The sequence below is a fragment of the Colobus angolensis genome, unplaced genomic scaffold (genome assembly GCF_000951035.1).
Source record: "Colobus angolensis palliatus isolate OR3802 unplaced genomic scaffold, Cang.pa_1.0 Scaffold44, whole genome shotgun sequence".
NCBI lineage: Eukaryota > Metazoa > Chordata > Mammalia > Primates > Cercopithecidae > Colobus > Colobus angolensis.
Window position 1 is genome coordinate 2,756,945 of NW_012117821.1, and position 20,560 is coordinate 2,777,504.

A 20,560-nucleotide genomic window follows, 5' to 3' on the forward strand; every position below is an offset into this window, starting at 1 on the left:
GGGGAGGTAGGGGACGGTGGGAAGGTGGTGGACGTAGGGGAGGTGGGGAAGGGTGGGGACCCCCAGTGAGGTGCCACCCCGGACAGGCACTCACTTTGTAGCTGAGGTAGATGAGAAGCATCGTCTCCAGGAAGCTTATTATGGCCACGATGACCTGGGAGACAGGAAAGGGAAGGAGCTCTGGAGCAGGCCAGGGCTGCAGTGCAGGGCCTGATCCCACAGGCCTTGGTGGGCAGGTACCACACAAAACCAGGCGTGTGTCTGGGGGGCTGCCTTGACCCTCACTCCCATGTCAGGACAGTCTTAGCTGCCAAGGCCTTTGGCTGACCCCCACCAGGGCCAAGGGCAGATGGAGTCTTGAAACCCTGGTCCTCCTGGGCCGCCCACTCTAGGCCCAGGGTGGGATGGAAGGTGCAGTGGGTGAGGCAGGAGACTCAGGAAGACACCAGAGAGTGGCTATTCCCACTGCCCCGGTGGGGAGGGAATGGGGATGGAGGCTCAGTGGACCTGGTTTTCTCAGTGGAACCCCCTCTCAGCACAGGCATCTACTGAGCCCTCTGGAACATGATAGGGGTGGGCATGAGAGACCCTCTCTGGTCTCAGATGGAGACATGGGACCTAGTCATGAACTAGGTCACCCACCCAGAAGCCAGCCAGGGACCTGGCCTGTGCACTCTCCCCCCCAGGAAAACAGCAAGGACACAGATGGGTCAGCGGAGGGAGAGATTCAGACAGTGAAGCAGACAGAGGGGGTCATGAAGCCCTCAGGGATCCCTGGGAAAATTGTGTGGAAAGCAGTAGAGCTTGGGTTGGTCCTCGGCATTCACTGAACCTGGGACCCCTGCTTACTGAGCATGGGTTTGTGTTCAGCATTCACTGAGCCTGGGTTCCCCACTTACTGAGCCTGGGTTTGTCCTCAGCATTCACTAAAGTCTGGTTTCCCTGCTTACTGAGCCTGGGTCTGTCCTCAATGCCTACTGAGCCTGGGTACCCTGTTTACTGATCCTGGGTTTGTCCTCAGCATTTACTGAGCCTGGGTCAGTAATTGCTTGGTTTGTCCTCAATGCTCACTGAGCCAGAGTCACCTGTTTACTGAACCTGGCTTTGTCCTCAGCATTCACTGAGCCTGGGTCCTGTGCTTACTGAGCCTGGGACTGTCCTTGGTGCTCACTGAGCCTGGGTTTGTCCTCAGCATTTACTGAGCCTGGGTCAGTAAATGCTGGGTTTGTCCTCTGTGCTCACTGACTCTGAGTCACCTGTTTACTGAGCCTTGGTTTGTCCTCAGCATTCACTGAGCCTGGTTTCCCTATTTAATGAGCCTGGGTTTGTCCTCAGCATTCACTGAGCCTGGGTCCCCTACTTACTAAGCCTGGGTCTGTCCTCAGTGCTCACTGAGCCTAGGTCCCTGTTTACCGATCCTGGGTTTGTCCTCAGTGCTCACTGAGCCAGAGTCACCTGTTGATTGAACCTGGGTTTGTCCTCAGCATTTGCTGAGCCTGGGTCCCCTGCTTACTGAGCCTGGGTCTGTCCTCAGTGCTCACTGAGTCTAGGTCCCCTGCTCACTGAGCCTGGGTTTGTCCTCAGCATATACTGAGCCTGGGTTGGTCCTCAGTGCTTACTGAGCACCACTGCAGTGGGGAGGGGGGCAGGGTGGGACACTCACCTGGATCGCCCACAGTGTCATCTTTCTCTCCACCCATAGAATGGGAGCCCTGGGGAGAGAAAGGAGGCAGCACAGTAGGGCACCACAGCCACTAGTGTCCCCCAGCCACCCTAGGGCTGGGGCCATAACCACTGGCCTCCACTGGCCCCAAGCATGTGCTACTCACTGGGGCTGGACCAAAGGAGCCTACCTTGCCTTTGGAGGGGACCGTAAGGAGGAGGGAAGGAGAAGGGAAGCGAAGGAGAGAGGAGAGGAGGGAGCAGGACTGCAGCGGGCTGGCACCCCAGGAAGTGCTTGTGAGGCTGGGGCCCATGACTGAGTTCCCATGGAGCCTTGGCCTGCAGCCCATGACATTGCCAAGGGTAGCAAAGCTTCTCCTCTCTGGAAACGACAGGCAACAGCAGCCTGGGCTCCAGCCTGGGTGGCCTGTTTTTTTCACCTGGGTCCCTGGAGCCGGGCTCCCATGAATGTCCCTAAGAGGAGGGAGGTCGGGCTATCTAACTGACAGCCCTCTGGGTTTCCCTGAGCCTCGGTTCCTCATCCATAAACAGGCGGGGCATGGCTGCAGGGGGCCATCTGCCCCTGGCCTGATGTGGACAGGGGCTCAGGCACTGGGGACACACCTAGCATGGTCTGGGGATAGGTCTTAACCTCTGGACCAGGCACCCTGGCTGCCCCGTAGTCACCTCCCACTGCCTGCCCAGGGCAGCCACCTTCCTTGGCCATAAGATGGTGAACTGGAAGAGAAGCTGCCAACTCACCAGGAGACAGGCTTCCCTGCATCTCTCGCTGGGCTCAGGAAGAGTGTGTGGAGGCTGTGGAACTGGCTGGGAACTCATAATTCTCAAACTGCTCCTCTTGAAGGAGACATTCCCAGCATTGACTATGGCCAGGGCCAAGGGCACATGTGTTCTGGGGAACCTGGGTGGCTGCTGGGCTGAGGCTGGGCATTGTCCCTGAGGGACCAGGCAGTGTGAGCCTCTGGCCATCCCACCCAACCCTGGTCCCAAGCCTCTGAGCACCTGGCTATTGGGAGCTGGAGTGTGGACTTACCAGTTGATCTCGGAGGACGAGTCATTGAAGGAGTAGTTCTGCTTGGGGCAGCCCCAGCTGTGGAGAGACACAGTGCTGGCCTGGCCTCGGCCCCTCCAGCACCACTGCAAGGACTTGCTGCCTGAGGGTTGCCACAGGCTCAGGTTCATGAGGGCCTCCTACTCACCCACCCAGGGCTAACCCCCACATCCTGGAAGGTCTGAGCTCTCACATCTGGGAGACAAGGCAGTCTGCCCCTTCCCCACCCACTGCAGAGATCCTGCAGGAGGGCCTCTAACTGAGGAAGGCTGGGGTGGCCTCTGCTCAGCCCAGCAGGCAGACAGCGAGGGTACATCCCACATCTGCGGGATTGGGGGTAGCCCTGACCCAACAGCAACACACTGGTTCTGCCTGTGTTGACAACAGGCTCCCAGGGAGGGGCACTACATGGCCAGAGAGAGCACATGGGAACACTCAAGGCCTCCCCAAGGCCAGAGCTGCCTTGAACAAGGCTGGACAGTGCTCAAGAGACAGGGAGAGGAAGCTCCTATCCCTAGGTGCTGACTCCAAGAGGCACGTCCCTAAGCTGCTTCTGAGGACAAGCGACCCCCAAACCACCTGGAACCAGCTGCTGTGACAGTGACCAGGGCGTGGCCAACACGCTAGTTTTGTCCCAGACCATCACCAATGTCAGGGTCACTGACCAAGGAGACCTCACTGCTCACAAGGCCCCTGGCGATGACCAGTTCCTTTTGTCTTTTCTTTCAACTGACCCACTTTCCTCTGATTTTTAATGCGGTTGTTGCAAACTCAATGCCCACAGAAGTATCTGGACATCCATCTATCATCCATCACCCATCCATCTTTCCACTCACTCATCCGTCCATTTACTCATCCATCCATCCACTCATTCCTCCATCCATCCACTCATCCATCCACCCATCAATCATCCATCCATCCATCCCTCCATCCATCTGCTCATCTCTCCATCCATCTACTCTTCCATCTGTCCATCTACTCATCTGTCCATCCATCCATCCATCAATCATCCATCCACTCATCCCTCCGTCCATCTGCTCATCTGTCCATCCATCCATCCATCAATCATCCATCCACTCATCCCTCCATCCATCTGCTCATCTCCCCATCCATCCACTCATCCCTCCACCCATCCACTCATTCCTCCACCCATTCACTCATCCTTCCATCCAACGTCCATCCCTCCATCCCTCCACCCATCCACTCATCCATCCATCAATCCATCATCCACCCACCATCCATCCACCCATCCATCCATCCATCCATCCATCATCCACCCATCCACTCATCCATCCATCCATCCATCTTCTACCCACCACCCATCCACCCATCCATCCATCCATCCATCCATCCATCCATCCATTATCCACCCATCCACCCATCCCTCCATCCATCCATCCATCATCTGTCCATCATCCACCATCCATCCAACCATCCATCCATCACCCACCCATCTTCCCACCCCCGTTCACGTCCTGGACGCTGTGCTAGGGGATGGGCAGTGAACACAACAGACTCGTGCCCTGTGGGGAGGTGAAACCAGAAGCCCCAGGGGCCCCTGGGACTTGGGGTGGGGGGTGACCCAGGAAAGTAGCTTGAGAGTCAGTTAGGGTCCAGTTCTCCTTCTCAAATTATCCTAGTGGGTTCTGCCCTCTTCCGACCTAGACAAAGACAGGAGAGGGTAAGTCTCTGGCCTGGGGATGCCAGGCTCCCCGTGATGGGGTAACAGGTGAAAAGGTAATTGAGCAAAAGTTTACATGCACACCTTTAGGCTCCCAGAAGCCAGGCTCCTGGCAGTCAGGCCTTCCTCTTCAGGGAAGAACCTGCTCTGCGCAGCCAGAGAGGGGACCAACATCCTGGCAGGGTTCACCCCGATGGCTGGATGGTGACAACCACACCACACATGTGGCTGCAGAGCCCCTCAGCGCCTGAGCACTCTTTTTTTTTGAGACGGAGTCTCGCTCTGTCACCCGGGCTGGAGTGCAGTGGCCGGATCTCAGCTCACTGCAAGCTCTGCCTCCTGGGTTCCCGCCATTCTCCTGCCTCAGCCTCCCGAGTAGCTGGGACTACAGGCGCCCGCCACCTCGCCTGGCTAGTTTTTTTTGTATTTTTTAGTAGAGATGGGGTTTCACCGTGTTAGTCAGGATGGTCTCGATCTCCTGACCCCGTGATCCACCCGTCTCGGCCTCCCAAAGTGCTGGGATTACAGGCTTGAGCCACCGTGCCCGGCCACGCCTGAGCACTCTTATGCATAAACAGCACCAGACATTTGAGGAGATTACAGGTATGAAAAAATCAGGGCCCAATGTGAGCTCGGGAGAAACTGGCCCAGCAGATGGGGAAAATATAAAACAGGAAAGGACTGGAGATGCCATCCTCAAAAGGACGTTCAGAGGAAGGATTTCTGGAAACCAGGAAGCAGGATAGAACAAGTGAATGGGTGAACGAGGGAACGAGGCAGGAGAGGGATTTCTGGAAACCAGGAAGCAGGATAGAACAAGTGAATGGGTGAACGAGGGAACAAGGCAGGACAGGGATTTCTGGAAACCAGGAAGCAGGATAGAACAAGTGAATGGGTGAACGAGGGAACGAGGCAGGAGAGGGGAGAGAAGAAACAGGACACAGAGCACAGCATCCAAGTGCCAGGGAGCCAGAGTGAGAGGCCTCGGGTTGGGGGCTGGTCTCCAAAGACATGACTCAGGACAATCAGGCACTGAGGACCTCAGGGCCCTGCTGATGTCCCCTGGGACCCACACAGAGGGAGCAGGAGTCACCAAGGCACCCTGGGCACAGAGTAGGTCCCAGCAGCTGCCACTTATCAAAGCAGCAACAGCAGAAGGAGACAGAACAGGACTCAGAGAGAGCAAGTTCCCACCCACCCTCATGGTGGCTGCTGCGAGGCTGGTGAGGACCTGACAATGCACATGGCTCCCCGAGCACCTCTCCCGGAGGTCCCTGGAGCATTGGCCCCAGGAGGATGGGCCCCAGAAGGGGACTCCTTGGGACCCAGGAGGGGTAGAAGACACTCCCAGAAACAGGTACGGGCTTTCCCTGGGGGACTGGGCGCCCCCTTCCCTGACCTGCAGAAGCTCAAGTGAGCACGAAGACATTTGTGGGGGCAGGGAGGGGCTTCTTAGATGCTCCAGCCTTTCTGTGGACCTTCTGGGGTCCACTAGCAGCTGAGGGCACAGCTGGAAGTCTACGATGGGGACCCTTCTCCCTACGCTGAGCCATCTGCGGGAGCCTGGGCACTGAGTCCTTGGCTTTTTCCATCCTGGGACAGGCGCTGGGGAAGGAAGGACTCCCCAAGGCCCCGGGCACAGGAGCTCCCTCAGGGACGCCATCAGCCTCTGTAATGGCCCAGCAGGAAGGCTCAGCCCTGGGACCCGCGACCCCTCGCCCAGCCGCGCAGGTGGCCCACCATCCGATGCCCAGGGCCGGGTCATCAAGCAGGACGCGCACGATGTAGAGCAGGCAGGTGAGGAGCTTCAGGGAGAAGTTGAACAGCCGGATCCTCAGGCCTGCGGGGAGGGCAGCGGCCTCAGGGCTCTGACCCAGCCCTGGGCTTCGGGGAGCAGGGCCTGCACCTGGGTCTGGTTGGGCCATCTGGATGGCCCCAGCTGGGCTCCCCTCCCACACCTGGCTGCACCCAGAGCCCTGCGTGCCCTGCGTTGCTTGGGGCCGGTGCTCCCGGGTCAGCCTCCGAGAGGTTCTGTCCCTGGCCCCACCTTACAGGTGCCTGAACGTGGGGTGTGGGGGATTTCTAGAGGCCACTCCACTTCTTGGGGGTCAGGATGAGGATTGGGGAGCAGGCAGGTGAATGTGGAGCCCCTGGGAAAACCCCCAAGTCCTCACCCTGCATCCCTTGGGGGGCCATGAGGCCAAGGTCTGGCTGGGAACCGGGCAGGGAGCTGTTGGGGAGGGCGGGGCTGTATGGAGGGGTGGGAGGCGGGGCGTGTCCACAGGGGAGACCTTGCAGGCACCTGTGGATGGTCCTGCCCCACCCAGCCCGGTGTCCAGCAGGCAGGGCAGTGTCCCCATGGGTCCCGCTGGAGAGGCCCTGGTCTCAGACAGTGTGAAGCTAAGAGGGGGTGACCCTATGTCCCACTCACCATGCACCCCCACCCCCATCCTGCTTCTAAATCCCCCTGCAGCACTCAGGCGGCTCCCACCCCATGGATTCTTCCCTGAGCTCACAGCCTCAGCCTTTGCCATTGCCAGCCTTGCTCCCAGCGCCCCCAACACCTCCCTGCCTGGGAGTGGCCCTCCAGGCACCCCACTCACTCGATCTTTGGTTTTTGATGAAGAACAGCTTGAGCCGCTCCTTGAAGGTGTTCTCATTGACGTAGAACTCCACCTGGACCCTGGAGGAGCAGAGAGGGGCGCGGGGGCTCAGGACCAGTGGGGGCTCAGGCTGGAGACACGCCAGAAGCCCCAATCCGACTGACTTCTTCCAACTTGCCAACTGCAGGCGTTGAGAAGACAGCAGGGCCACTGCCTCCATCTCAGACCTGGGAGGTCTGGTGTCCGTCACACCCAGCAGACAGCTGACCCAGCCTCGGCTCCTCTCAAGATTCCTCCCTGCACCCCCTGCACTCACTGCTGTGAGTCTGGGCCCTCCAGGCCGCCCTGTTGGGGCTCAGGGTGCGGCACCCACTCCACACACCCTCGCCCAAGCCTCCGTGGGTGCAGGGCAGCTGCCAAGAGGTAAAGTTGTCCATATGGCCCTGGGCATGGTGCTCAGGACACCGCAAGTGCTGAGAACACACTGCAGGGCCTGCGTCAGACAGGATGTCCACAGCTGATGGTCAGCTGCTCTGTCTGGAGGCCGCTGGTGGCTATGCTCCACGGCTATGGGCCACTGCAGCCTCAAGGGCTGTCGGGGAAGATGGGCTGGTGGGAGGTGGTCATCCCTGCACCCAGCCCGCAGGCCAGCCGTGGGGCCCTCTCCAGCCAGGGCTGCTCCCCTTCCCTCAGGCTCACCTATGGCCTGAGTCACCAGTTCCCAGACACCCCTCAACCCCCATGCTCATGGGGCCTGTTACCCAGCCCGCTGGCCTCCAGGTCCTGAGAAGAGACCACAGTGTGCCAGTCACCGAGGGTGGCAGGTGGAGTGAGGTGGAGTGGGGAGATTGTGTGGTTCACCTACTCTGGCCACCACCTCCATGACCCAGGCTGGCCACCAAGAGTAGGATGGAGCCTGGGGGTGGATGGCTGCTGCCCCCACTGCCCCAGCCTTGGACGCAGGGCCTCCTGTGCCCGGCTGTGCCGGGATGCAGGCCAGGCTGGGCCAGGGTTTAATGTTCCCCTGAGATGAAAACTCCAATGCTGCCAGCCTGCAGGACAGACAGGAGTGAGACCTGGAGCCAGGGTTCCTGCAGCAGGCGCAGCCATCTCTGGGAAGGCGGAGCACGTGTCCCACTAAATAGCCTGTACCCTGGGGTGCTGGGCTGTCCTCCATGGGACCCTCGACTGCTCCCGGCTATGGCCACTGTGACCTCCATGATGTCTACTCTTATCAGTTGGCTGCCTTAGCCCTCGGGGGCTGCCTCTGGTGTCTGGCCTTGCTCCCTGGGGTCAAAGAGAGGTGCCCTGCTTCCCTCAGGGATGGTGTGGGGGCAGAACACACAGTCCAGGCGAGCTCCTCAGCATGGGCCCCCTGCCCAGTGCAGTGCGAGGGCCACAACACAGTAAGGCAGTCAGACAGGGCAGCCCAGAGGAAGAGCTGTGCTGCCTGGAAGGATCCTGGAGGAGGCAGCGTTCAAGCAGAGGTCCCAGGGCAGCTGTCCGGAGGTGGGGGGAGATAAGCACCAGCCTAACCCCTGTTCCTGCCTCAACCCCTTCCTTGTGACTGTCCACTAGGGCAGGAGGCTGTGACACCCAGTGGGTGGGCTGTGAGCCTCACTTCCCCTCTGAGCAGGCACTGGTTCCCATCAATCGAATCTGAGAATTTGATGTCGCTGCCTGGCCCGGGGCTGGTGACCCCAACATCTCCAAAAGTGATTAAAATATTCGGTGTTTCCCAAAGCTCACAACACTCAGGGTAAGTGATGTGGACCAGGTGTGTGCAGCAGCCTTCGTGGTGGGGCTGCTGTGGGGCGGGCAGGAGGGGCCTTGGTAGAGTCCCAGCACCTGCCTTGATCTGCCCCAGTGGCCACAGTGGCCACAGTGGCCTCTGCTGGTTACAGAGCTCAAGAAGGGGCCAGAGGCCGGTCGCAGATGCCTGTAATCCCAGGACCTTGGGAGGCAGAGGTGAGAGGATCGCTTGAGGCCAGGAGTTTGAGACCAGCCTAGGCAACATAGCAAGACCCCCTGTCTCTATAAAAAATAGCCAGGCATTGGCCAGGTGCGGTGGCTCAAGCCTGTAATCCCAGCACTTTAGGAGGCCGAGATGGGCGGATCACGAGGTCAGGAGATCGAGACCATCCTGGCTAACACGTTGAAACCCCGTCTCTACTAATAAAAAAATACAAAAAACTAGCCGGGCGACGTGGCGGGCGCCTGTAGTCCCAGCTACTCAGGAGGCTGAGGCAGGAGAATGGCGTGAACCCACGTGGCGGGCGCCTGTAGTCCCAGCTACTCAGGAGGCTGAGGCAGGAGAATGGCGTGAACCCGGGAGGCGGAGCTTGCAGTGAGCTGAGATCCGGCCACTGCACTCCAGCCTGGGCGACAGAGCCAGACTCCGTCTCAAAAAAAAAAAAAAAAAAAAAAAATAGCCAGGCATGGTGGCACGTGCCTGTAGTCCCAGCTTCTCGGGGGGTTGAGGTAGGAGAATCGTTTGAACTTAGGAGTTTGAGGCTGAAGTGAGCCTTCAACACGCCACTGCACCCTAGCCTAGGTGACACAGCGAGGCCCTGTCTCAAAAATGAATAATAAATAAATAAATAAATAAAGAAGGGCCAGGGCCCAGGAAGAGGCGCGTGGCTCTGGGTGCCCTTGTCCCATGCTGAAAAGGAGACTCAGGCCAAGTCCTGGGGCAGGTTGGTCACCCCACCTGGCACACTTGGGGCCTCTGGAGCCAGGCGGTGGGACAAACCTCCCACAGACCAGTGGGGTCTGAACCCGGTGCTAATCGGGGGTCAGTCTGCCCCCAGAGTGCCCCATCATGCCCTGGAACCCCTCAGCGCAGACAGCTCTGCTCGGTCCCCCAGCCCCTCCTCCTGCCCCACGCCTCTCATCTGTGTGCCTGGAGCCCTGGCTGGGGAGGGCCCTTGCTGCATGAAGGTCTCTTTGGGGGGCCTGTCCACTGTCTTTCTCTCTGAATGAGAGGCTCAGACAGGACGCTGGAGGTCCAGGCTGTGCTGGGCCTGGTCTGGCCATGTCAGTGGGGAGGCAGAGCTGAGGAGGGAGCTGCCCCTGGGGGCTGAGCCCAGGGTTTCCTAAGGCCCTCCTCCCCTCACTGCCAGGGGCACCCAGGGACCACCGGGTCCTAAAAGCATGGAACTTAGGAACCTGCCCTGCCCGCCTCCCCACCACTGTCCTGCCCTCCACGGCAAAAGCCTCAATGCGGGGGGGTCTGCCCACCTCACTTGCCCCTACTGCCTCCCACCCTCTCCTGTCCGGCAGGGAGCCTCACCATGCCCTTCATGGTGACCAGGCCCCAGAATCTCCCCTCCTCCCTGGGCCTCTCAGCACAGCCTCCCAGAGCTCTGGTTTTCTCCTCTCCGCTCCGTTCTCCTTGGGGGACCCCAGGGCTGGCCACAGGTGCCTCTCCCCAACCCAGCCCAGGAATTAAGTACCACGCAGGGGCGACTTCCCAACTGGCTCTGCTGGCAGCCGTCCAGTCTCACTCTACCCTCTGGCATCCACCCCCTGCCCCACCCAGGCAGAATTCTCCATTCCTGATGGCACCAGGCCAACTACCCCCCACCGACCTCAGGCTCCTGTACCCTCCTCTCCCCTAGACCAGAGCCATCAGCAGGTCCCGTAGCTCTGCCCTCAGAATGTTTCTCCCTCTGACCTCCCTCCGGGCCTGGGGCTCCTGCCTGACCACTCCTCCTAGGCGGGGGTGCCCAGCTCCACCCTGACAATCGTCCCACACTCCGCTTCAAGGCAACACCCAGTCAGCTCCATCTCTCCAGCCAGCTCTGGCCACACCCCTAGCCCTCCAGTGGTCACGGGCCTCCCAGGAGCTCCTGCTCCTCCCTTTACCTCCCCATGGACCTGGGGCAGCTGGGACTCTGGGCCTTGGGCCTCTGCAACTGCCTGCCAAGACCACGAAGCCAGTGCATCCCACTGGGCTCCCGTTGCCCTCCACAGCCAGGAAACAGAGAAATGCAACCCTGCCCATTGCCAGGACCTCACTGGCTCCTGGACAGCCAAGTTCCTCCCCAGACACAGTGGGGTTGAGGACTGCTGACCTGGGACTAGTCGTGCCCCCAGTAGCTTCTCTTTGAGGCCCCTTGGTCTCCTCCTGGCATCCTGGAAACAGAGCACTGAGCTCTTTAGGGAGACAGCCCCGCCAGACCCTGGTCCCCTCACCCAGGGGCCGTGGGCCCCAATCTGGGCAGCCCCCCACGGAGCTCAGCGGGGAGGGCCCACCCGCACGGAAGGCACCCTCCACGTGGAGCCAGAGAAACGCTGGGGCCTGGCAGGCCTGTTCTCTGAGAAACCGGAGCCTGCAATGCCAAAGAAATTAATGACGCCTCCTCTGCTTTTAATTTTTAACGAACTGTGGCCGCCCACTTCTCCTAGCACCACCACAAAAAGGAGATAAAAACCATCCATTTTCCCCTGAAGTGTATTTCAGGTGACTGGTGTGATCTGTCTTAACGAATCACCCAGCGGCAACTTGGGAGGGAGCCTGTGGCTGCAGACGCCTGGCTGGGGTCAGCTCCAGGCTGACCCAGCTGGTGTAGACCCGCCTGGCGGTTCCAGCCAGAGTGGCCCAAGCTTCCTTGCTGTGCCAGAGGTTCATGGACACTGGTAGCTGGAGGGTTCTGCTAGCTCCTCAGAGTCACAGCATGCTCCTGGCCTGGCAGCCAGAGGCCCAGGGCTAAGACCCAGTGAGTGAGCCCTCTGAGGCTACACGGGCCCTGCTGCTCCTCTGCTCGGCCGCTCCTCTGCCCGGCCGTTCCCCTCCACCTGCCAGCGCCTGGGCCTCCTCCCTGGGGAAGGGGAACCAGGACAGGGACCAATTCTGGGGCGTCCCGAGGACAGCGGACAGGTGGAGGAGCTCTGCCTGTGGTGAGAGAGAAACAATGGCCCCTGTGTCCCAGGCTTCTTCTGGGACGACGCCCTTGCTTGGAGGCTCCAGGCACCGGAGTGCCCTGGTGTTCATCTGGGGGCCAGCGCCCGTCTGCTCAAACCATCAGGACCTACGTCGGCCAGGAGAGACAGTGCAGGCCGTCGACTCACTGTGGTTCCCGGGCTATGACGCCACAAGTGTGGACCACGGGCAGAGGCGGGACCCCGGGTGGGGCTGCACTCTCCGCTTCCTGTCAGGGCCCGGCCTGTGGGAAAGCAGGGACCGCTCATGGCGAGTTGCTCCTGGGAGCCAGGCGTGGGCTCGGTGGAGTGCCCTGAGAGGTGGGAGACGACCAAGAACTCCCATGGGGAGCCGCCCCCAGGGCTGGGAAGAACCTGCCTGCAAACGCGGGCTCCCAGGCCAATGGGCAAGGACAGGGTAGAATAATCTACTTCCTGTGTCCATTCTCATCCACTCATCAGTTCACTCCTTTGTTCACCAGGCACATAGCACGCGAGCGCTCACGGCAGCATCTGTGTGGGAACATCGCCGTTCCCAAGCAGAGTCCACACCTGGCACTCCTGGACCCCCGGCCGCAGGTCCCGACCTCCACCCTGGGAGGCGGGCTCAGGGGCGCAGCCACACACGCACCACAGGGGGCTGGGCCCGTCTGACCTCTGCCGGTCTGCATTTTGGCTGGCGGGGAGGACGGGGCACACCAAGGAACACCACTGCCCACGGCCTACAGCCCAGCAACAAGGCACATGGCCGGTGGGACTCACGGGCACACGCAGGTAGGCCTGGCCAGGGGGTGCCGGATGCAGCAGGGAGCCTCAGACAGTCCCTCGTGCACTCCCTGGGGTAAGGCCACGGTCCCTGAGGAATCCACAGGCCAAATCCTGGCCCTGGCCCTAGGAGAGCCGTCAGCGGCACTGGCCTGTGGCGAATAGCCTGTCCCTGGCACCGTGAGGACAGGGCAGCTCCCGGTCAGCTGAGGCCCGCTGCAGCCCCCCGAGGCTCCCCGAGGCCCGCACTTGCCCCAATCACGCAGCAGGTCAGAGGCAGTGCCGGGCCTGGGTCCTTGGGGCTCCCCATAGAGGCGGCAGGGGAGTCTGTCCCCAGGTGGTGGCTCTGCCCCGGCCAGGCATGGCTGGTGTTGAGCCAGGCCTGGGCCCCGTGTGCACCCATGCCCACTGCCTGCCTGTGCCCGGGGGCTCACAGCACTGCTCTGCCTGAGGAGGCCCTTGTGCTGCAAAAGGGCTCTCACAGTGCCCACCCCCACAGCAAGACAGGACCCTCTGAGGCAAGTGCCGGCTGCCCTGTGACAAATGCGGTCGGCAGAGGCCGGGAGGCAACGCTTCTCCCTGCTGACCGGCAGGCCAGCTGCAGGCTGGGGGACTGGCCTTCCAGGGATTCTTGGCAGGTGGCCCTGCACAGATGGCCATGCCGGGAAGCTCCACACTAGCTCCAGGCTGCCAGGCACACGCCTCAGGGCCCACCGTAGCACTGCACTCACATGGGGCCGAGGTCCGAGCTGCCTCTCTCTGTCAGTGGCTGGGTGCTGGCTGGCTCTTAGGCAGGTGCCTGGGAGCTCCACGCAGGCCTCTGCCCCCGGCACCAGGCAGGCAGGAAGAAAGGGCAGGCTTCAGGCCCACTGCCAACCCTGGGGCCAGCTATTCTGAGCCTGGACAGAGCATCTGACACGCCCAAGGGCCCAGAAAGGGCAGACACATGGCTCCGTCCCCCTGGGGTCCCTGTTTTGACACCCTTGGGCCTCTGGGGCCCCCCATGGCTTGGCCAGGGGCCCAGGTGAGGCTGACTCAGGGGTGAAGAGTGAGTCCAGCTGGGCCTCCAAGGGTCCAGGAACATGTGCTGTGTCCAGACAGTGCCACGGGGGCACACACTATAGCCTCGGCCCCTTGGGTGGCCGCAGACGCATCCGTTTCCCCCACAGGTCTGAGACCTGACTCCTCGGAGCCTGGGGTGGCGCCAGGAGAGCCCTGGGCGGTGGGCACGCCTCCTGTCTCACACCCGTCACCCTCTGCACCATGAGCCCTGGGCTGGGAAGATGGAGGCCCAGGGGGTGGCCAACGGCCTCCCAGCCTCCAGGACTCTTTTGGGATAATAATAGACCCCACCACGGGCGACGGGCAGCCCCTGGATGCTCAGCAGCCGTGAGTGCTGAGTGCTCTGTGGTTTCCGCTGCTGGTGCTGTGCACGGAACGGTAAGCCTGGGGCCCCTCCCGGAGACCGTGCTGAAGGCGGACGGCGGCGGCGGGCTTCCCAGGAGTGCACAGGGCCTGGCTGCTCTGAGGGGCTCTGGCTGCCCTGGCCTCAAAGCCTCTTCCATTTGACCTACATCTTAGCCGAAGTCAGGAAACACCGACGGCAGAGCCCCAGCGGCTCAGTGGGGAGTGGCGCAGCCTCTGAGAGGGCATCCCAGCTCCTGGGGGCTGGACTGGCACGGGCAGCCAAGGTGGGCTGAGCCGGAGCCCAGGGCCCCAGCAGCTGCCTGCCTGTCCCTGGGAAACACCATGACAGGGGCCCCTGCTCTGCCATCTGCCTCTCCTGAGGCCGTGGCCACCACTACAGGGGCTACGGAGCACCCGCCTCTGGGGAGCCCATTTCCCAAGTTCAGGCTCCTCTCCAAGGGGGGACACTCACTGTCCTATCTCCAGCCCCAGCACCCGGGACCCAGAGGCACCAGTGGGTGCTGGGAGGTGCTGGTGGCCCTGGTCCAGCTGCAGGGGATGCTGGGTTGAGGGGTCCCAGAGACAAGGGCTCTCATGCCTCTAAGAGCCCTTGTCTGCCACCAAGACAGTCCCTCCCGTGAAAACACTTACTGAGACAGGGAGGAGTCCAGGCTGAAATCTTCTACAGGAAGCCTGGGGACACAACCAGAGGGACATCAACCAGAAGGCGGCAGACAGACGGACAGATGGAGAAGGCAGCAGACAGACAGATGGAGAGCCTGGGCTCTGGGACCAGGTGGGGCACAGACACGCAGGGAGGCTCTGGGGGCCCTGGACCTTCAGCGCCCCCCGGGCACGGGAGACGTGCCTATAGGAGGCAGCCCACGCGCAGAGCCATGTGGGGGCACTGAGCCGAGCCTGGTCCCCTCAGGGACCGAGAAAGCAGCACAGCCCGCTGGGAGATCCCCGCACATGCACCCTCCTGTGCCTGGGCCAGATAGGGGGTGACAACTGCACTCGAGGATAGAGCCACCCTTCAGCCACGCAAGCAGGTGACGATGCTTTGGGCACTCGCTCTGGCCCTGCTCGGCACAAAGCCTGCCGAGGCCCCATGTGGGGTCCCCAGCATCCAGGAGCCAGCGCGGTAAGCTCCACTTCATGCCGAGGTCTGCGAGGCTGCCCTTTGTCTCCACTCCCCTGCCCTACACACAGGCCAGTGGGTGAGGCACCCACCAGCCCTGCCCCAAGGCTTCCTGAGATAGGACAAGCCAGGGCTCACAGCTCATGCCTCTCAGGGGACTGGACACACCCCACTCCACTAGGCCAGCAACCACATGCCTGCTACCCCTTCAGCCTGGCCCCAGGCAACCTGGCCCCAGTTGTCCCAGACTGGCCAGCAGGCGGCTGACACCAAGGTGGTTGCAACCTGCACTGGATGTGGAGCTCGGAGGGAGAGGCTGGTGGGAGCTGAGGGCTCCAGAAGACTGGCCTGGTCGGGGGCTAGGCAGGGTGGGAGTGCTGAGGGTCTTGGCCTTCACTGACTATGTGCCTGTCCTGCACCAGCTCCTCCCCAAAGGACTTCAGAGGGACCTCTCTCTTTTAATCCTCAGAACAATCATTTTTCAGAAAAGAAAACAAAAGTTCAGAGAGGACCACCGTCTTCTGAGGCCACATAGGTAGAAAGGAGGGAGCCGGCCTGGGGTCACAGGCACACGCTCACCCACCTATGCCAGGCCCTCTGGGTGGGCAGGCACCCTCCTGGTGCCCCTAGCGCTAGCAGCTCCTGGTCTCTGGGGAAGGCGGAGGCTGGACACACCCCTGGGAGGGTCGAGGTCCCGGCGGGGCATGGTGGCCGGGTCAGCATGCTCCACACGGAGCAGGTGGAACCCTAGGCTTAAAGGGTCTGATCTTTAGGTTTGCTCAGAGCTTCTGGCAGATTCTGTGTGTTTGTCCAGCTCAGGTTTCCTCTCACTGGACCCCGGTGCTGCCCAAAGGTCTGAGCCAGGGCAACAGCTGTGTCAGAGGCTAGCAGGAGCCTGGCAGTGCCTCGGCCCATGGCATTGGGTTTGCCTGGCCTGTGGGGTCCGGCGTGGCCAGGCCCTGGCTGGGCTTCTCCCTGCTGGGGCCCACTGTCTCCTCTCTCCCAAGTGCTCCCTGGCCGCGTCCCTCTGCATCTCCCGATATAGCCCTAGCTAAGTGTCTACTGAGCTGTGCGTGAGGCCTCCCATCTACTCTGCCCAAGGCCCTGTTGTCTGAGTGTTGAGGAAACCACTGCCCGTCAAACGTCCCACAGCCTGAGGCCCAGGACAGCCGGTCCCCGCTGATTTTGGGAGGGACCACCAAGCACATGTGTAGAGGATCCACCCAGGGGCTCCCAAGGGGAGGACAGCAGCCTACGGGCAAAGGGACCTGGGGCTTTGCTGGCCTGTGCAGAACCCGGCTGAGGACTGGAGCCCTGCGCAGACAAGGTCTGTCGGCTGCACAAACCCTGCCAGGTGAACCGCAGGGTGAGGGTGGGAGGGGAGGGGAGCTGAGGAAGCTGGGCCTCTATCTGCAGCATCCAAACCCGTGGTGCTCCAGCGGGACCCTGACGCTCGCCTGCCCCAGCAGTTGGTGGCCTGGGTGTCACTTACGCCTCTGCCAGCCCTAATGCTGCTGGGACCAGGTGGTGAGGACCTCATCCCTGGGCCCACCCTCTTCCCATGGCCAGGCTCGCTGTCAACACACAAACAGAACCTGCACCCGAAGCTGTCACCTCCCTCCCGGGAGAGGGTCTCAGCCCTGCTTAGGGTAGCAGTGGTCAGTGGAAGGGTCTGGGCTTAGCCCTGCCTTCCCTGTGTGTCCTGCAGAGCCTGGGGCTGGGGTTGGGAAGGAGCCCAGGTAAGGAGGGGCCGTCCCCACTTGACTTGTGCCCATAAGGAGCAGTCTCAGCTGCCAGCCTGGAGAGAGAGGGACCCTCTGGGCTCTCTAGGAGGCCCTCTGGGCTGACTGGGGGAGGAGTGGGGTGTCCCTCTGCACCCCACAACCCCAAGTCCCATAAGATGCTTCAGGGAAGAGGGGGTTCCCTGCTCGGGGGAGTTTGGGAGTCTCTGTGTTCTAAACCTGGGGAATGCCCAGAGCACAGCCATCCTGAGAGCTGCGAGGTCCCAGCAGGGTCCCACATGCAACAAGGGTACCCCCTTATCTCGGGCGGAGTTTTGTCCCCCAAGCTACCATGCTGAAGTCCTGACCCCCAGTATCTCAGCGTGCGGTTGTGTTTGGAGACAAGGTCTTTAAAGAGGTCATTAAGGTGAGGCCGTGAGGGTGGGGCCTAATCCCACAAAACTGGTGTCCTTATAAGCAGAGGAGATGAGGACACAGACACACACAGAGGGACGGCCAGGAGAGGACACAGGGAGAAGACGGTGTCTACAAGCCAAGGAGAGGGGCCTCAGGAAGAACCAGGCCTGCCCACGCCTTAAGCTCAGACTTCCAGCCTCCAGGACTGTGAGAAAATAAACGCGGTACGGACCCAGCAAACTCACCCCTGAAAGACAGGGCCGGGTGTCCCCCGAGGGCCTGGGAACACAGCCCTACCCTTGAGGCTGGCCACTCCCTGTGCATGCTCCCAGGTCAAGGATAAACCAGCCGCCCAAACAGGTGCGTTCTAGGGTCGGGGAGAAACAGCACAGAGCCCCGTGTGGAAAGAAGGTGCACAGCCCGGACGGGGGCAAAGCCAGAGGAGGGCGGGGGCACCTCAGGGGTGACGGGGCCATACTCAGGAGGGGCCCTCCTGAGTGAGAGGCCATCTGAGGCGAGCTCCAAGGGAGGCTTCAGGTCCAGGGGAAGGGGTGTGCTGAGCTGGTGTGAACACCATGAAGGGGGCAGGGCGCCGGGCGTGCCCGGGGTGAGGGGGACACAGAGGAGCAACCAGGTTCTTGGAGAGGAGCGGGGTCAACCATGAAGGTCTGGATCTGCAGGGGAGGGAGGTCCCAGCAAGGCTGTCTGGGGTCGGGGGGCTCGGGACTATCTCCTGAGCCAAAGAACACCACGACGAGGGGCTTGGGGTGGGCCCGGGGCTCTGCGTGCCACAGCTGGACTCTGACAGGCCTGCAGCTGCCACAGACACTGGGGTGCTGGGCACAGTGGCAGGAGAACTGGACCACACTAGACCTCAGGCTGTGTGGGGGCCTCAGGATTTAGGGACAGCAGAGGAGTAGGATGGGGCGGGGGGGGGGCGGCCCCGGAGAGGATGTGGGGAGGGGACTGCACTGGTGCCTTAAGTCAGGCATGAGGCTGGGAGGCCCTAGCTGGGAGGGGCAAAGTTGCCTAGGTCCAGGGGTGGTGGGGACACCAGGGGCCCAGGGCCTCCTGACCCAGTGGGGTCTCACTGAGTGGCCCTGTCCCCCTACTGGGCACTTTTACTCAAAAACTCTGCAGTGATGGTCTCCTGACCCCACCACTGAAGCCATGCTGTCTTATCAGCTCCCAATCCCTCCCCAGCCTTACGCAGGGGAGTGAGAAGGAAGGAGGAGACCCTGGAGCTCAGGGCCAGGGGAGCTCGACTGGGCGGGAGGAGGGACAGACGCCGGCCTGCAGCACCCATGAGTGGGCACAGGGTGTTAGGGGAGCTCTGGGCAAGGGCACCAGGAGCAAAGGCCCTCCCCCACCAACGCCTCCCGTGACTCAGTCCCTGGGGGGCAGTGGAGACCTCTCTCCTGCTTCACTATCTTCTCAGCAATGGGACAAGCAGAGGCTGAGAGTGCTGAGGGAGCCCGGACCCTGGCTGGCCCATGAAGGCAGCTCAGGCCTGCAGGATGAGGCAGCTGCGGGCACTGTGACCCCCAGCTCCCTGGGGCAGACCGCACCTGCCTCTCGGCTCCGGCCTTGCCTGCGTTTCCTGTGAGATCCACACTCCGGAAGAACAAACCCACCAAGTCTTCCTCTGCTCGGAAGCCTGCCCTACTCATCTCAGCACAAGCCCTGCGGTGTGAAACGCTCCAGGCCCAGGGGCTGCTGAGTTCAGCTGGGCAGCAGCTCCATTACCTCTGCTCTGCAAAAGGAGGCTATAAGGACTCTGCACCTCAGGGTCTGCCGGGGGTAAGCAAGGCCACCCACGTGGAACCATCAGCACAGTGCATAGCCCAAAGGGCTGGGATGCACATGCTGGAGGGCTTCCTGGAGGAGGTGGGCCTGGGCTGCAGCTCCCATGCTGCACTGCACTGCGGGCTCAGACGCAGCCTGGGCAGAACCTACTATCTCTGTGGGCCCTGCAGGAACAGGGATGGGGCAAGGAGCCTGCCCCTCCAGGGCTGGCTGTAGCAGGGTTTCCAGGATCACTGCCCTCCCTGTTCCCCCCATCCCAGCATCCAGGAATAGGAGGGGGAGGAGACTGTGGTCCCCAGGGCCTTGATCAGCGCTCGCCTCTTGGGCGGAGGCTGCCCATTAGCTGCAGGAGGCTATAGCCAGGCGCTTGACCTTAGCCTCAACAGCTTCTTCCGCAAATGGGACTAAGCTGGGCAGTGCCCCCCGGGGCTGCTGTGAAGAGCTAGAAATGGGGGTGCGGGGAGGGGCCCAACAGCCCATGGCCAGGTGGGAGGGGCAAGGAAGAGGCTCCTGGGCACCCTTGGCCCTGCCATCTGCCAGGCCTTATTCTGCCAGCCCTGCCCCCCCAGCCCTGATGGAGCTTCAGCCCTCGCTGCTCCCGCTACCTGGAAGGCCCCTGCCCATCTCCCCATGCTTGTCCCAGAAGGACCAGCACCCCAGGAGGCCTTAGCTCTTCTGTCCCAGCCTGGCCTGCAACTCTCTCTCCAAGGAACAGGTTCCGTGCCCACGACATGTGCCCACACCAGGCCAGGTCTGAATCATCCTCATTTCCCCCGCAGCATCTAGAATGGCTCCTGGCACGGGAAAGGTGCTGGCTAGGAATTTGCTGCTGCAGATGAGGCCTCGGTGTCCTCATCCGTGAAATGGGGGTGCTGCGTCCCACCCTGAGCTTGCCGAAGGGCCAAGGAGGGGTAGGCGCTGCTCCACCTGCCCAACAGAGAGCCTCCTGCACCCCACCTGCCACAAGCACCAGACACCAGACCAGGCATAACCCACAGCGGGGTTCCTCGGGCAGCCTGAGCCCTGTGTCCCAGCCCCGATCTGCTGTGCAGGCTTCAGCCTCACTCACCTCTGGGGTGGGGACACAGATGCCGGCCCTGTCTCCCCCAAAGTGGCGCTGGCACCAACAAGATCGCGGCTCCTGTGGGACGGGGCTCGGGCGGGGGTCCCCAGTGCCTGACACAGAGCCGGGTCCACTTCCTCCCTCCCCTGCAGTCTCACCTGCAGCCCCGCCGTGCTCAGCCACTAAGTGGAGGGAGTGGGGGTCCCGCAGGCTCCCAAAGGCTGGAGACACAGCAGGAAGCAGGGCGCTGTGGTGGGCTTACGAGGGGAGACCCTGGCGTCCCCCCTTCCCCGGGCTGC

The 20,560-nt window shown here is 61.8% G+C and overlaps 1 protein-coding gene across 1 annotated transcript in view; it reads right to left on the reverse strand.

The window, feature by feature from the left end:
- Positions 1–20,560, reverse strand: part of KCNT1 (potassium channel, sodium activated subfamily T, member 1) — a 94,797-nt gene that overhangs the window by 41,449 nt on the left and 32,788 nt on the right. The window contains exons 2-6 of the mRNA XM_011957307.1: positions 7,019–7,098; positions 6,156–6,255; positions 2,717–2,773; positions 1,664–1,712; positions 95–154 (exon numbers count right to left, since the gene is read on the reverse strand). Of these exons, the coding sequence (XP_011812697.1) occupies positions 95–154; positions 1,664–1,712; positions 2,717–2,773; positions 6,156–6,255; positions 7,019–7,098 (346 nt within the window). The remainder of the gene's footprint in view (positions 1–94; positions 155–1,663; positions 1,713–2,716; positions 2,774–6,155; positions 6,256–7,018; positions 7,099–20,560) is intronic.